Source organism: Pimephales promelas, chromosome 4 (assembly GCF_988280905.1).
Source record: "Pimephales promelas chromosome 4, fPimPro1.hap1.1, whole genome shotgun sequence".
In the NCBI taxonomy this organism is placed as follows: domain Eukaryota; kingdom Metazoa; phylum Chordata; class Actinopteri; order Cypriniformes; family Leuciscidae; genus Pimephales; species Pimephales promelas.
In genome coordinates this window covers 18,928,317-18,941,471 of record NC_142772.1, presented here as the reverse complement: position 1 = coordinate 18,941,471, position 13,155 = coordinate 18,928,317, and the positions used below count along the sequence as shown (strand labels likewise).

The 13,155-nt window shown below is 37.3% G+C and overlaps 1 protein-coding gene across 2 annotated transcripts in view; it reads right to left on the bottom strand.

Annotated features, from left to right (window-relative positions):
* jak2b (Janus kinase 2b) overlaps window positions 1-13,155 on the bottom strand; it is a 62,987-nt gene that overhangs the window by 29,980 nt on the left and 19,852 nt on the right. For both annotated transcript variants that reach the window (XM_039661926.2, XM_039661927.2), the window contains exons 3-4: window positions 7,805-7,928; window positions 7,576-7,693 (exon numbers count right to left, since the gene is read on the bottom strand). In XM_039661926.2, the coding sequence (XP_039517860.2) occupies window positions 7,576-7,693; window positions 7,805-7,928 (242 nt within the window). The remainder of the gene's footprint in view (window positions 1-7,575; window positions 7,694-7,804; window positions 7,929-13,155) is intronic.

Here is a 13,155-nt window from a genome sequence, read left to right as displayed (position 1 = left end):
CAATGGGAGCCTCCAACCGCTCAAGGCGTTCATAACACAAATTATAAGGATAATTTTTGGCTTCAGTATTCTCGAAGAAGAGTTTTTCCCCGTAGCGTAAGCTAGCTTACGCAACACTCGTTTCCTCTTCTAGAGAGAACCGAGGACACGTTAGTAACCGAGACGTTTTACACAGAAAAACACCATTTATAAAACTACTGATAGTGTCAAAAAAACATCATTAAGCAAACAATGTTGTTTTCATTGTATACTACCTACTACGACCCTGCTGTGCATTAATACAAAAGTGCTAGAAAAAGAAACACAGCAGGTAAAAGCAAACATAAATTATGAAAACATCAACCACGAACAGAGCGGATACAGATTGACTAACAAGTGTACACAAGATGACACTGCAAAGCTGCTGCCTCAAAACAGGTTTAAAAATTACTCCTGTCTGTGTCAGACTTGCAATTTTAAAGAAAATAAACTAATGTAATCTAATGGGGTCAGACAGAATCCACCTCCAAACACTTCGCAGCTTAATTTTAAACCCCCATAAGCCTGTTCTTTACCTGGATGAATCACCATTGATGGTTGTAAGACTTTCTCTAAAGCACAGCATCCCATATGTAGAGACAACTATTTTCAAGCCCCCCAACCAGCACGCACCACCATAAAGACTCTTTTAAATACATGACCTTGCTTGCAAAATCCTATAGGATTTATTTGCAACAATTAATACAGTACTAAAACTTCTTAACTTAAAACGGGATGTTTTTTAAGTGGTCTAAGTAGCATTTTAACTTGATGGGCATCATACTGCCAGAGGCTAATATTTTGAGGCACGCAACACACTGTGGTCATTCTTCATTACTCAATGTTGTACTGCACCACCTCATCATATTTTCTTGTCTTAAGGCGGTCTACACAGAACGCAACAAAGCGAACGTTACAAATCCATTTTTTCTTTTTGTGTCAGAAGTAGCGCAAGAACTTGAAGCATGTCAGAATTAGAATGGGGCATCAGTTTCCTGTCAGGGATTTGTCTTGTCGCGCCATATCCAGTGTAGACAGCATCACTGATTATAATGGGTTCTATTTGCTTTTGTCACTTTGCTCCGCAGTTGAAGTACAATCATTATCTCTTTTAAGCTCACCTGGCACTGACAGTCCTTTCTAGGGGTGTAACAATATCGCAATATGAAAATGCAACAATATGTATCATGGATAGTGACAATATGTATTGTGCATACAGTAGTTCACCCAAAATAAAAAGTACTGTGAGAAAAAAAATATTCTAGTTTTCAGAGTTTTATTACATTAAACTTCTATATACTGTATTTATAAAACGGTTAGTTCCAATCCTTGATTCTGATTGGTCAAGAGCTGTGCTTTATTCACGATAAAACACGGCAATGACCGCTTCACCCAACGGTTCTAGTTATCACTGCGCCCTTAGCAACACCCTTAGCAACCACACATATACCAATTTGCAGTGAAATGCTTCGGTGACTGGTGTAGTGAAAACGGTTGCAGCATTTTAAACAAATCACCAAGACGGAACTCAACGCACCATCCGTGACTTCTACGGAACTGTCACGCTGGTTTCACACCGCACGCGTTAGCAGAGCGTTAATTTGGCCATGATCAATGCAATGTTGCATTAATTCAGCGTAAGCCGCGCGGCAAAAATAGAAAGAACGCCGAAACGATCGCGGCACTGCTGCTCCTGCTCTGCTCCTGCTACGCGATGCCGCGCCGCCTCTGCGTGCGGTGTGAATGCTCTAATCTAATCTAATAAACATGGGCGCCGAAAAAAATACGCGCTGCTGACGCTCTGCTAACGCGTGCGGTGTGAAACCGGCGTCAGAAGCTCCACAGGAGAAAAATATGGGATCATTAGCTATGTAGCGTTACGCGCGAGTCTGAACAGATTCCTGAATGATCCACCTTTGAGTTTGTCCTGGTGTCTGAAGAGACACAGCGAATTCACCTCATCCAATAATGTTTTCGGTGGAGTCGTAAAGACAATAAGAAGAGAGGGTCGTGATGAAACACACACCGATTTCTACTAAAGATTTCAGCACCATAAACTGTCCGATGCGCTTAATCCCAACCTGTCACCTGTCTCTCCAAATTGTTCCTCAAACCACTTATCCATCGTCATGCCACCTATATAAATCGAAATTTACTTTAAACATTTTAGCCTTTTTAAATTATGTCTGTGAGTGGACATAAGTGTAAAAGTAAAGTGGAGGCCAAACTTAAAACAAAGAAAGCACTGGAGTGACATTCAACAGAAAACACCGCTGACAGCGCTGAGCCCCAACTAAAGAGGAGGTTATATCACCACAGCGGAGTCGATTGAAATTAGTCAAATATTTAATGCGTGCACAATAAACGGAGATGTTCAAATAAATTTAAATAAACAACAATAAATAAAGTATCTCTTGTTAGGCAGCATTTAAGCAACTAAATTAATAACGAGATTAAAGACCTAACTGTTATCTATCAAAATATGTGCCCTTGTGTTTTTTATTATTATTTTATTTGTTAGTTTGCTGAGAGATAAGCTATGCCTATTTGTGTGAGGAAATTTCACAAATTTTGTGTTGTAAAAAAATAAAAAGAATGAGACAAAGTTTGAGAATGGTTTTGTTGTTTTTATTTGAGCTTTCCTGCATATTACACTTTGGAACGTTGTTGTTCACAGCCTGGGACTATATTTTTCTAGCGGAAGGAATGTTTTTATTGATTAAACTACATTAAAAAGTTGCACTAATACATTGTTTTTTATTGTAATATTGTGTGGCAACTAGGGCTGAACGATTAATTGCATTTGCGATAAAATCGCGATATGATGAAACGCGATTTTCTAATCGCAAGAGCTGCGATTACATTGGTCACGTGACACGCGAGAGAAAAGCAGTCTGCAAGATAAAGCATCAACTTGCCACGCTACGCGGTCTGGCGTTCAGAAAAGAACACAGTTTATTGTGTTATTTATTCTCTCCTCTCCTCAACAACCCTGGATCGATTCAGAGAATTTCAGAATCGAGTATGAGCTAGTTTTAAACACAGATGCGTGATGACGCTGCGCGTGCTTCAGAAACGAACCGTGTTCTGAATCTGCTTGCTTCTATTTTCTCTCTCTCTCTCGCCCTCTCTCTTCCTCACTCACACACACGACACCGCTCGAACCTTCCAAAACATAGTAACGTTATTTCATAAAGTTCGGGATTGAACCGAATTACAAGGACATTCGCGGGCTTCATTGAACAGGTTTTGCCGCTTTGCTTGATGTTATAAAGAGTAAATAAATATTACTCTTGCAGTGCGCGTTCTCTCCCGCGGGTATTTTCTTTACAAATGCTTCACAGAGGCATTATTTATGTCTTTTGGAATGCAGTTGGCTTATATATTAAAACCATGAAAATCACTGAGAAGGCTGCTTTCATTTTAAAATACTAACGCGTGCTTTGTGAAGAGCGCTCGTGCATGCGGCCGTGAGCGACTCATTGGTAAATGTACTTGCATGTCAAAATGCTTTTATGACGCGAAATTAATGTAAACACGGTCAGTTATATCTTAAACCAACAGGACAAACCACATTTACAATTTCAAAAGAGATATATGCATTAGTGTGAATGCAGCTTATCGTATCTAAACTGAGGGGGAATCACTCCAGCTCTTGAATTATAAACATTCAGACAGCCTACTTTTAAATACTGAGACCACTCTTTGTTTATTGCTTGTAATGTTTTTTTTTTTGTTTGTTTCTCTTTATTTACTAGCTTTTATATTTTGAAGCTATATTATTTTATATAGCCTATTTAAAATTCTTAACATGTAATTGGTTTAATTAAATGTTTTTTTTTATATTTATTTTTTAAAGTATGTGTTTTTACACATAATTAAATACATATTTTAAGAGTTATTAAGATTAATTAATAAGAAAAAAAAGTAGATCGGATCATGAGCTATCTAAAGATTCCCATCCCTACTGTACAATGATTTATTGCTTGTCTTTGTCGACTAATACAGAAGGTAAATAACTTTTTTTTTAAATCGCATATTAAATCGCAATATTGGTTAAAAAAATCGCAATTAGATTATTTTCCAAAATCGTTCAGCCCTAGTGGCAACCGTTTTATAAAAGCAATAAGGTACTCGAGGCAAGTGCTGTATCGTGAATAAGTAACGGCTGAAGGGGTTGCAGGCACTCCGCTTCGCGTCGTGCCTAACAACGCCCTTCAGCCGTTACTTATTCACGATACAGCACAGCCTCTCGTACCTTATTGCTTACATATAATGTTGAATATAATGTATAATAATGCAATGGGGGGAATATCTGTGTAAAAAGTGGCTTACATTTTTTTTTAATATATCTAGACAGTGAAAGAGTGCAAGCACATTTGTCTAAAATAATTCTGTATTTTCAGCTTCAGAATCATGAATATTTTATATTCTGGTCTCACCATTGTCCTGTGCATTGGGTTTATGGGTTACCAGCACCAAGTCCAAGCCTATTAATTTCCACCCAAAAGTAATACCAAATTTAACATTTTAATCAACAGCACATTTAAAAAAAAAAAAAAAAACTTGTCTTGGAGTATCGCAACAATATTGTATTGTGAGTTCAGTATCATGATATGTATCAAACGTGACCGAGTATTGTTACACTGCTAGTCCTTTCATAAACTTGTCCATACTTAGTACAGAACTATGCAGCATTCAGGCATGTGATTGGCTGAATGATGCAATCATTCGAAAAAGTTAAAGCATCAATCTGATGCATTTTGAGATGCATTTATGCCAACCTGGAGAGTGCTAGAGAAACTTAACTTCAGCCATGAATCAAAAATATTATGGCAAAAATGTAATTTTCCACCGGAGCTTTAGCTAGCTGGCTAACGTTGAGTTCTCTCCTGCTGTGTTCAACGACTCAACTCATCAAGCTAACATTAGTTAAGCCTATGTCAACAGAGCTCTTGCGCATCTTGGACATACCAGAAAATATTAGGGATGTCACGATACCATTTTTTCTGAACCGATCTGATACCAAAAATTCTATCGACTGATATTGATCCGATACCAGCGCAGTGTCTTTTTAAAAATCAAGTAGAATTTCTATAACCCTGTGTGTTAAACACAATCTACTTAATAAAGACAACTTCATCATAAAGGTCTCGATTCTGATTGCTTCTCGAGTCTGTTATTTCCTCAATTTCTACATTTCCATGAAATATTATGTAGTAATTAAGTACATTTTTACTAATAGTTGAATAATCCTATTATTACATAATCCTAAAATTAAATATATACTTTTTTTTTTTAAAAGATGATAATTAAAACAATCTTGTTTTTTAGTCTTTTTTTAAAATAAAGTACTCTGACATAATAGTCTAAAATTTTTTGGCTGCATTTTTGCACATGAAGCTGTACTAAAATATGAAGTTCTTCAGAATATGAAAAACATCTAATTATCTATAAGATGTCCTAATGAGACACAATATGGAAAGTTCAGTGACAGTCATCGCATGACATACTGTTAGTGGAAGACAAACGGGCGCCACAAAACCAGCCCACTCAGAGTCAGTGAGCGGCCAGCATGAGTTTCCTTTATTTATCATGTGTTTAGTAAATAGGGGCCTTTATCCGTGCAGATACACAGTGGCGTAATTCACATTTAAACACTGTAAAATCCGAAACCAAGACTGACTGTTCTCTGAGAAGATAATCTAGGCAAAACTGCAAATAAATTATACACAAATATGCTCAATTATGCAAGATAGAGTCATGGTCAGAATTAATGGCACCCCTGGTAAATATGTTCAAAATTGGCTGTAAAAAATAAATTTGCATCGTTTATCCTTTTGATCTTTCATTCAAAAAATTCTAACCTTTCATTGAAGTATTGAGAATGGGCTTTATGCCCAGCTGCACTACTTCCTGAACTTCAGCCAGCTCTTTGTTTCCTGTCTGCCATTATTGGTCAAATTGATTAATTCAGGTGTGCTTGACCTCAGTAGTCATGACAACAATAATCAGACACACCTGAATTAATCAATTTGGCCAATAATGGCAGACAGGAAACAAGGAGCTGGCTGAAGTTCAGGAAGTAGTACAGCTGGGCATAAAGCCAATTGAATTGGGGGGGGGGGGGGGTTGCACAATTATTTGCACACCTAGAATGTTTTACAGGCAAAATATCTCTGAAGGATATTCCCATTAAAATTGACCTTTTTTTTTAGCACACCAGGGTGACTAGGAACATGAAATTGTCCAGCCATAACTTTTTGTTTCACAGGAGTTTAAATATGAGGAAACACAAAGGCCAAATCCCCTTAATCATCAATCACAATGAGTTCTGATGTGCAGCAAAAGATTGTTGACCATCACAAAATAGAAAGTAGCTGTAAGAAAATAGCTAAAGAATTGAAATTCCTCATTTTTAACATCAGGGCAACTAAAGATGTTAAGAGATGTGTGTCTTAAGGGAGGTGAGGATGAAAGTTTGAGTAGCCAAAGACTCTTCAAGGATCATAGATGGAGAATTGCAGAGATTACTTGAGTCTTAGGGGTCAGAAGGACCCAAAAAATAAAAACCTACATCACCACATGTTGTTTGGGAGGGTTTCAATAAAAATCCTCCTCACTCATCCAAGAACAAACACCAGCAAATTCAGCTGTCAGACATGACTGGATCTTCAAATGGCACAGGCTTCTGTGGTCAGATGAAACTAAAAAAATAGCTTTTTGGCAGCAAACACGCTAGATGGGTTTGGTCCACACAAGGATAAAAAGTACCCCAAGTGTACAATTTAACATACCCCAAGTGTACATTAAAAAAGTACCCCATGTGTACATCCTTAATGTTGTGGGGCTATTTTTCTGCACGAGGACCTGGACTTCTTGTTCAGATACATGGCATTGTGGATTCTTTCAAATATCAACAGATAAAAATTCCAAAACTTGACGCCTTCTGCTAGAAATCTTATAATGGGCCGTGGTTGGATATTCCATCAGGACAACGATCCAAAACAAACATCAAAATCAACACAAAAATTTGTTACAGAGCACAAAATAAAACTTCTGCCATGATCGTCCCAGTGTCCTGACCTGATAAGTGGAGTGAACTGATAAGATAAAGCACCAACATGGATCTGGGAATCTGAAGGATCTGGAGAAATTCTGTATGGAGGAATGGTCTCTGATCTCTTGTCAAGTGTTCTCCAAACTTATCAGGTATCATAGGATAAGACTCAGAGCTGGTATCTTAGCAAAAGGAGATTGCAAAAAAAAAAAAAAAAAAAAAAAGTAATAAAAGGGTGCCAATAATCGTGGACGTGTTTTGGAGAAAAACATTTTTTTTTTTTTTTAAAAACAAATTTTTTTTAATCAAAGATCAAAAGGATAAACAATGCAATTTTATTTTTTAAAGCCAGTTTTGATCATATTTACCAGGGGTGCCATCAATTCTGACCACGACTGTATGCTCAGATTTCAGGCCAAGTGAAGCGTAACTCACAACACTTAGTTCACAATTAAAGGTAATTTCTTTATTGCAAAAGTGACATGGGGAATCCTCACCTGAGCAAAGAGGTAAGACATTACATAGTCATCCAGGACAGGACTCTCAGATCCCTTCGTCACTCCATAGCGGTACGCCCGAGACGCTCCACAACTATACCAGCCGGGAAAATAGTACCTGACAGGAAATATCGCAGTCACTAAACTGCAGTCTACAAAACATTGAAACGGAGAGGACAAAGGCCAAATAAAATAAACCAGGTTAATTAAGTGAAACATGGAGCATTACCTAATTCTGAATAATAAACTCTCATTGGTTGTTTCGTTTAAATGGAGAACATGATTGGGTGATAACCAGACCCCTTCATCTTCTCTGTACAGTCCAAACAGGCTACAGTAGACTGGTGTCACTCCTGTGAGAAACAGATGAACATAAAGAACAGAAGCTAGTGAGACAAGAGAGAGAGAGACACAACATCAGACATACTCCCTAATAAGGCCCAAGAGCAACACATAAAAACAAAAAATGGCAAACAATTTTATACACCAAAACATCCAGTGTGAATTAAGAAATGCCTGCACAATGCACATATTAACTAGGGATTAGATCATGATGGTCAACAGCAGTCTAACAGCAAAATAGTCCATTTTTGAGGTTAACTTTAATTTTAATAGAACTGTCCTTATCTAAACTACCGGTCAATAATTAAGATTTTTTTTGTCATGGTTTAAAAAAAAAAAGTTTATGTAATAAAAAATATAGTAAAAGCAGTAATATTGTGAAATACAAAATATAAAAATAGCTTTTCTATTTGAATAGGTGGTTTGCAGTCACGTGATTGTGTTGACGCGCGCAATGCAGATGGAGGGCAAGGAATGAGATGGAGGAAAATCCGTACTGTACTACTTTAGACGGTATTACGAGAGAAATATATAAACAGAAAATCGAAACATATATTGGACATGATCCTTACGTTATGAAGAGGACCGATTTTCAACTGAATTGAGAGATTTGCCTGCCATCAAGGCTGTAGATATCAGCAACTAACTCGTCTTACAGACATACTTTGACTTTACAAAGTTCGGAAACTGGTACGTTACACAAACAGCCACATAAGTGTATTTAAACACCTGAATAATGTAATTATAAGCCACATAAATAAATGTATTAACTCACATTTGACGAAGTGATCACTGCACACACACACACACAGGCATTTTCCCATTCGGCTCCTCCCGACCGCAGACGTAGGTTTGTAAGGCATTTTTCCTGGTGTTTTTCTGTCAATTTCTTGTATTTCCCCCCCTTATGAGCAACAACTTTTGGCACACGATAAAAACTCCTCGTGGTTTGATCGATTTGAGCAACCATAAACGACGCAAAACATAGGCATTTTGAGTTTGTTGTAGTGCTTCCTAAATATAGAAAATCACTTCCTGCCCTCCATCTGCATTTCAGGCCATGGCAACGCAGTGGCGTGACGTCATATGAAAACAAGCTATATATTTTACTGGGATGGTAAAGGGTGAATTCCAAACAGCGTTTTTGCACCCTTGAAGGGCACTTTAGGAAAGGGACACCATTTGTAGAAGCGTTCCCTACGAAAATAAACAACTAAATCCCTTCATGAAGAGAACATGCAATGGTCTCTTCAAGGAAGTAATTTAATAATTAATGGTTATGTTCTGCTCTTTGGATTTAATAGGGCAAAGGGATGCTCACTTCCGATTGGAATTTGCCCAAAGTCTTCAGTGTCACATGATCCTTCAGATTAGAATCTTGAAAAAATGCATCATGGAAACCACAAAAAAAAAAAAAATTAAGCACAATGGTTTTCAACATTGATAATCTTTTTTGGTAACACTTTAGTTTATGGTACAGTTCTCAGCATTAACTAAGGTTTTTGCCTCAAACTCCAAATTACTGGTTATTAATAGTTATTAAGTGGGTATTGGTTAGGCTTTAGGGATGTAAAATATGGTTATGCAGAATAAGCCAATAATATGTGATTTATAAGTACTAACAAACAGCCAATGTACTTGTAATATGCAAGATAATAAAAACTAGTTAATAGTGAGAATTGGCTTTATGCACAGCTGCACTACTTCCTGAACTTAAGCCAGCTCCTTGTTTCCTGTCTGTCATTATTGGGACAAATTAAAATTAAACTGGATTAAAAAGATTAATCCAGGTGTGCCTGACCTCAGTAGTCACGGCAACAATAATCAGACACACCTGAATTAATCAAGTTCGGCCAATGATGGCAGACAGGAAACAAGGAGCTGGCATAAGTTCAGGAAGTAGTGCAGCTGTGCATAAGGTCAATTGGACCCTAAACCATTGGCGATTCTAGGGGGTGGCCTGGGGTGGCCAGGGCCACCCCTGAAAGCTCATTGGCCACCCCAGATCTGATAGGTAGTTGGTCAAGTTTGTCAACAGAAGAAACAAGAGAAATGCTTTCAATCAATGGTGATAGCTGATCAACTGATTTAGGTCCAGTTTTACCTTTTTTAATAACAATTAATAATTTTTAATTCACTCCTGGCAAAGAACAAACTAAGAAATTCAAATTCCAGTATCTCTAACAAATTATATCTAAGCTAAATAATAACATAAACATGTAACCCATGTAAAAGCATGTAAAGAACAACAAATATTTTGTTTTTTTTCACAAACTTAGTTTTTTTCTTTTGCTTTTATAGATACACTTTTTAATAAAGTCCTATCTGCATTTTGGTTTCTCCTGTTGGATTTCTGTGTTTTCATGTAACCACAAGATGGTGCCTCAATTAGTAAAGCAAACTCAGGTAACAATACAGGTGACACAGATGATGAGCTGACGACTGATACATGTTATTCTATAGGATGAGTTAAGAGCAGTTTAATTTTGCTAATCTAATCTAACTTGTCAAGTGAAAAGGACTTAAATCCACTTCAAGAAAATAGCTCTTAGAAAATATTTACCCTATCCTGATTCCTGACCATAATTACTGATTAAAAATAGACATGTTAAAATAACCAGAGATACTTGAGGACTGTCTGTGATTGGTGGTTAGGACTGTTTTTACCAGGATAGACACCTTTATTTGACAGTTATGAGACAGGAAATCATGGGAGAGAGAGAGGAGACATGCAGCAAAGGACCAGGATTTGAACCATGGTCGGCTGCACGTATACACATTTAACTTCGCTATGCCATGGCCACCCCACTCTAGCTTTGTGTCCCTTCTTGGCCACCCCCCAAAAAATGTCCTGGATACGCCACTGCCCTAAACTAAAGTGTTACCTTTTTTGTGTACCAAATTAGTCTTTCTGAAGGATCATGTAACAATCTGATCGCAAATCTCGCGCATGCGTCGTGGAAATCTAAGGAAATCTTGTTTCTGGCCTACAAGGAAGAAAAGAAATAGTCGAACAAACTCGTTATTTTTGTTTGTTTTTTCGCACAACAAGTATTCGCGTCGCTTGATAAACATATAGTTGAGCCACGGTAGTCACTTGGGATATTTAAACATTTTCTTCATTGACTTTCTGGGCCGTTAAGAGGCAGTCCCTTAGGAGCCAATGTGGTAGTGATACAGCTCTCAAATTTAATCAAAAATATCTTCATTTGTGTTCCGAAGACGAACGAAGGTCTTACGGGGTTGGTACAGCATGGGGGTGAGTAATTAATGACTTAATTTTCATTTTTGGGTGAACTAACCCTTTAATGAGCGCTGAGCGCCCGGTGTAAGCCTGGATGTCACAACTCCGAAAACATCAGATACATTTCTCAAATTAGCGGTATCTTTATTAATAAATCACAGATTTGAGCTTTAAAAAACTATACTTGCCTGAAACACTCTTAAAATTACATTCCATGACACAATAACAGTAGTATTTTGATATTACACGGGTTTTCTCCTCTGCTATTGATGCTTGCTGGTTGGAGCGAGATGCATTGTGGGATACCTAGCTGTCTCAAGTCCGCACAAGTCACCTCTCGATGTATCCTCGGTAAATCGGGCGGATCAAGAACACATCCGGGGATTTGGCTAGATCAGCGGTGAAGCACGGGTTTCGGCACAGAGTCTATTTTTCTGCGCTGCTCACGCTCAATTAAAGTGAAAGCGCACTTTTGATGGACAAAATAAATATGAGTTCACACAGAATTTGCATATCTGGTGTGTTTTAACAAGAACTGGAGTAGGCTATGTCAGAAAAGAAAATGAATTTTCTTTTTGAAATGAACACATTTTTTTAGTTGGAAATTGGATGTGAAAAGAAGGAAATATTTCTTCCATAACACTGCACTTTAGATGTGTGTGAATTTCCCACACCAGAAGTCTGCACGATATTGGTAAAAAAAGTAAATAAATAAAAAAAAAATTGCATTGCAATATTTTATTTTTCCGCGATATATACTGTATTGCAATATAAAAACAATTTGTCCAGACTACTTGAATAGCTCTATTTGGAAAGAATGAATCATTCTAGAATGACTGGGGTGGTTTTGTCATGGAGTAATTCCGCATAGAAATTAATATTAATAGAATGTTAACTTAACTAATGTTGTAAAATAGACTTTAATAGAGAGAGAGAGAGAGAGAGAGAGAGAGAGAGAGAGAGGGAGAGAGAGAGAGTGAGTGAGAGTGCATGCGCACGACCAAGGCTTTCACTCTCTTAGTTAAATGAGTGCAGAAGTCACTCATCGTCATCTACATCACTCACCGGTCAAGCTTTGGTGGGACAAAACAGAAAACAGCGCGCAAATTCCAGTCTTCTTCTAGCGTTTGATGTTTAAACTGACAGGGCTTGCAAATTGATAAACTCTCACACTAGGATCGTTAAACTTTACAATTAATCCGCGAATCACAAGCGTTATGGATCAGGGAGCTGCTGGCACATAGCCTACTGATCATGAATCACGGATCGACTACGATCCCTATAATTGACATCGCACATCCTTGCGATGTAACTATCGTGGATGCACACATCGTGATATAGATGCTAAAATGATACATCGTGCAGCCCTATAGTCCTATTTTATAGCGATTACTGTTCAAAAATGTTCTATGCAAAAAGTAAAATGTTCTACTAAAGAAAAGAGAGAAAATAAATATTTGTGTGTACTGGGTGGTTAGAAAAAATGAAATTGGAATCGGCTAAAACCGTTATCGGCAGGACAAATTCTGAAAAAACGGAAATCGGAATCGGCCAAGAAAATTGTAATCGGTGCATCTCTAATTAAGCCATCAAAAACTGATTAATGTGATAATCCCGACCATGCCACAATTAACTAACCGTTTCTGCAATAACCTATAATAAAAATAATAACAAATATATTAATATAATAATCTGGAGTACATTGGCAAGAAGAAAATAATGTTAGGCTGTTAACCCTTTTTTCAGGGAAATTACTTTAACATAGTAGTAAACAGGAGCAACGTGATAAGATTTCAGATTTTTGATAAATTAAACTTCACAGTGGCCAGGGCTACTCAAATATAGACACCAAGCAACCAATAAAACCATGGTCTCCATTGAAGGGATTTATCAAATTGCATCTAGATTGAACACAGTGCAATATTATTCTTTATCAGAACATTTAATTCATATCTACTTTATAAATTCGAAATAATTTTTTTAGCTTCTTTTCT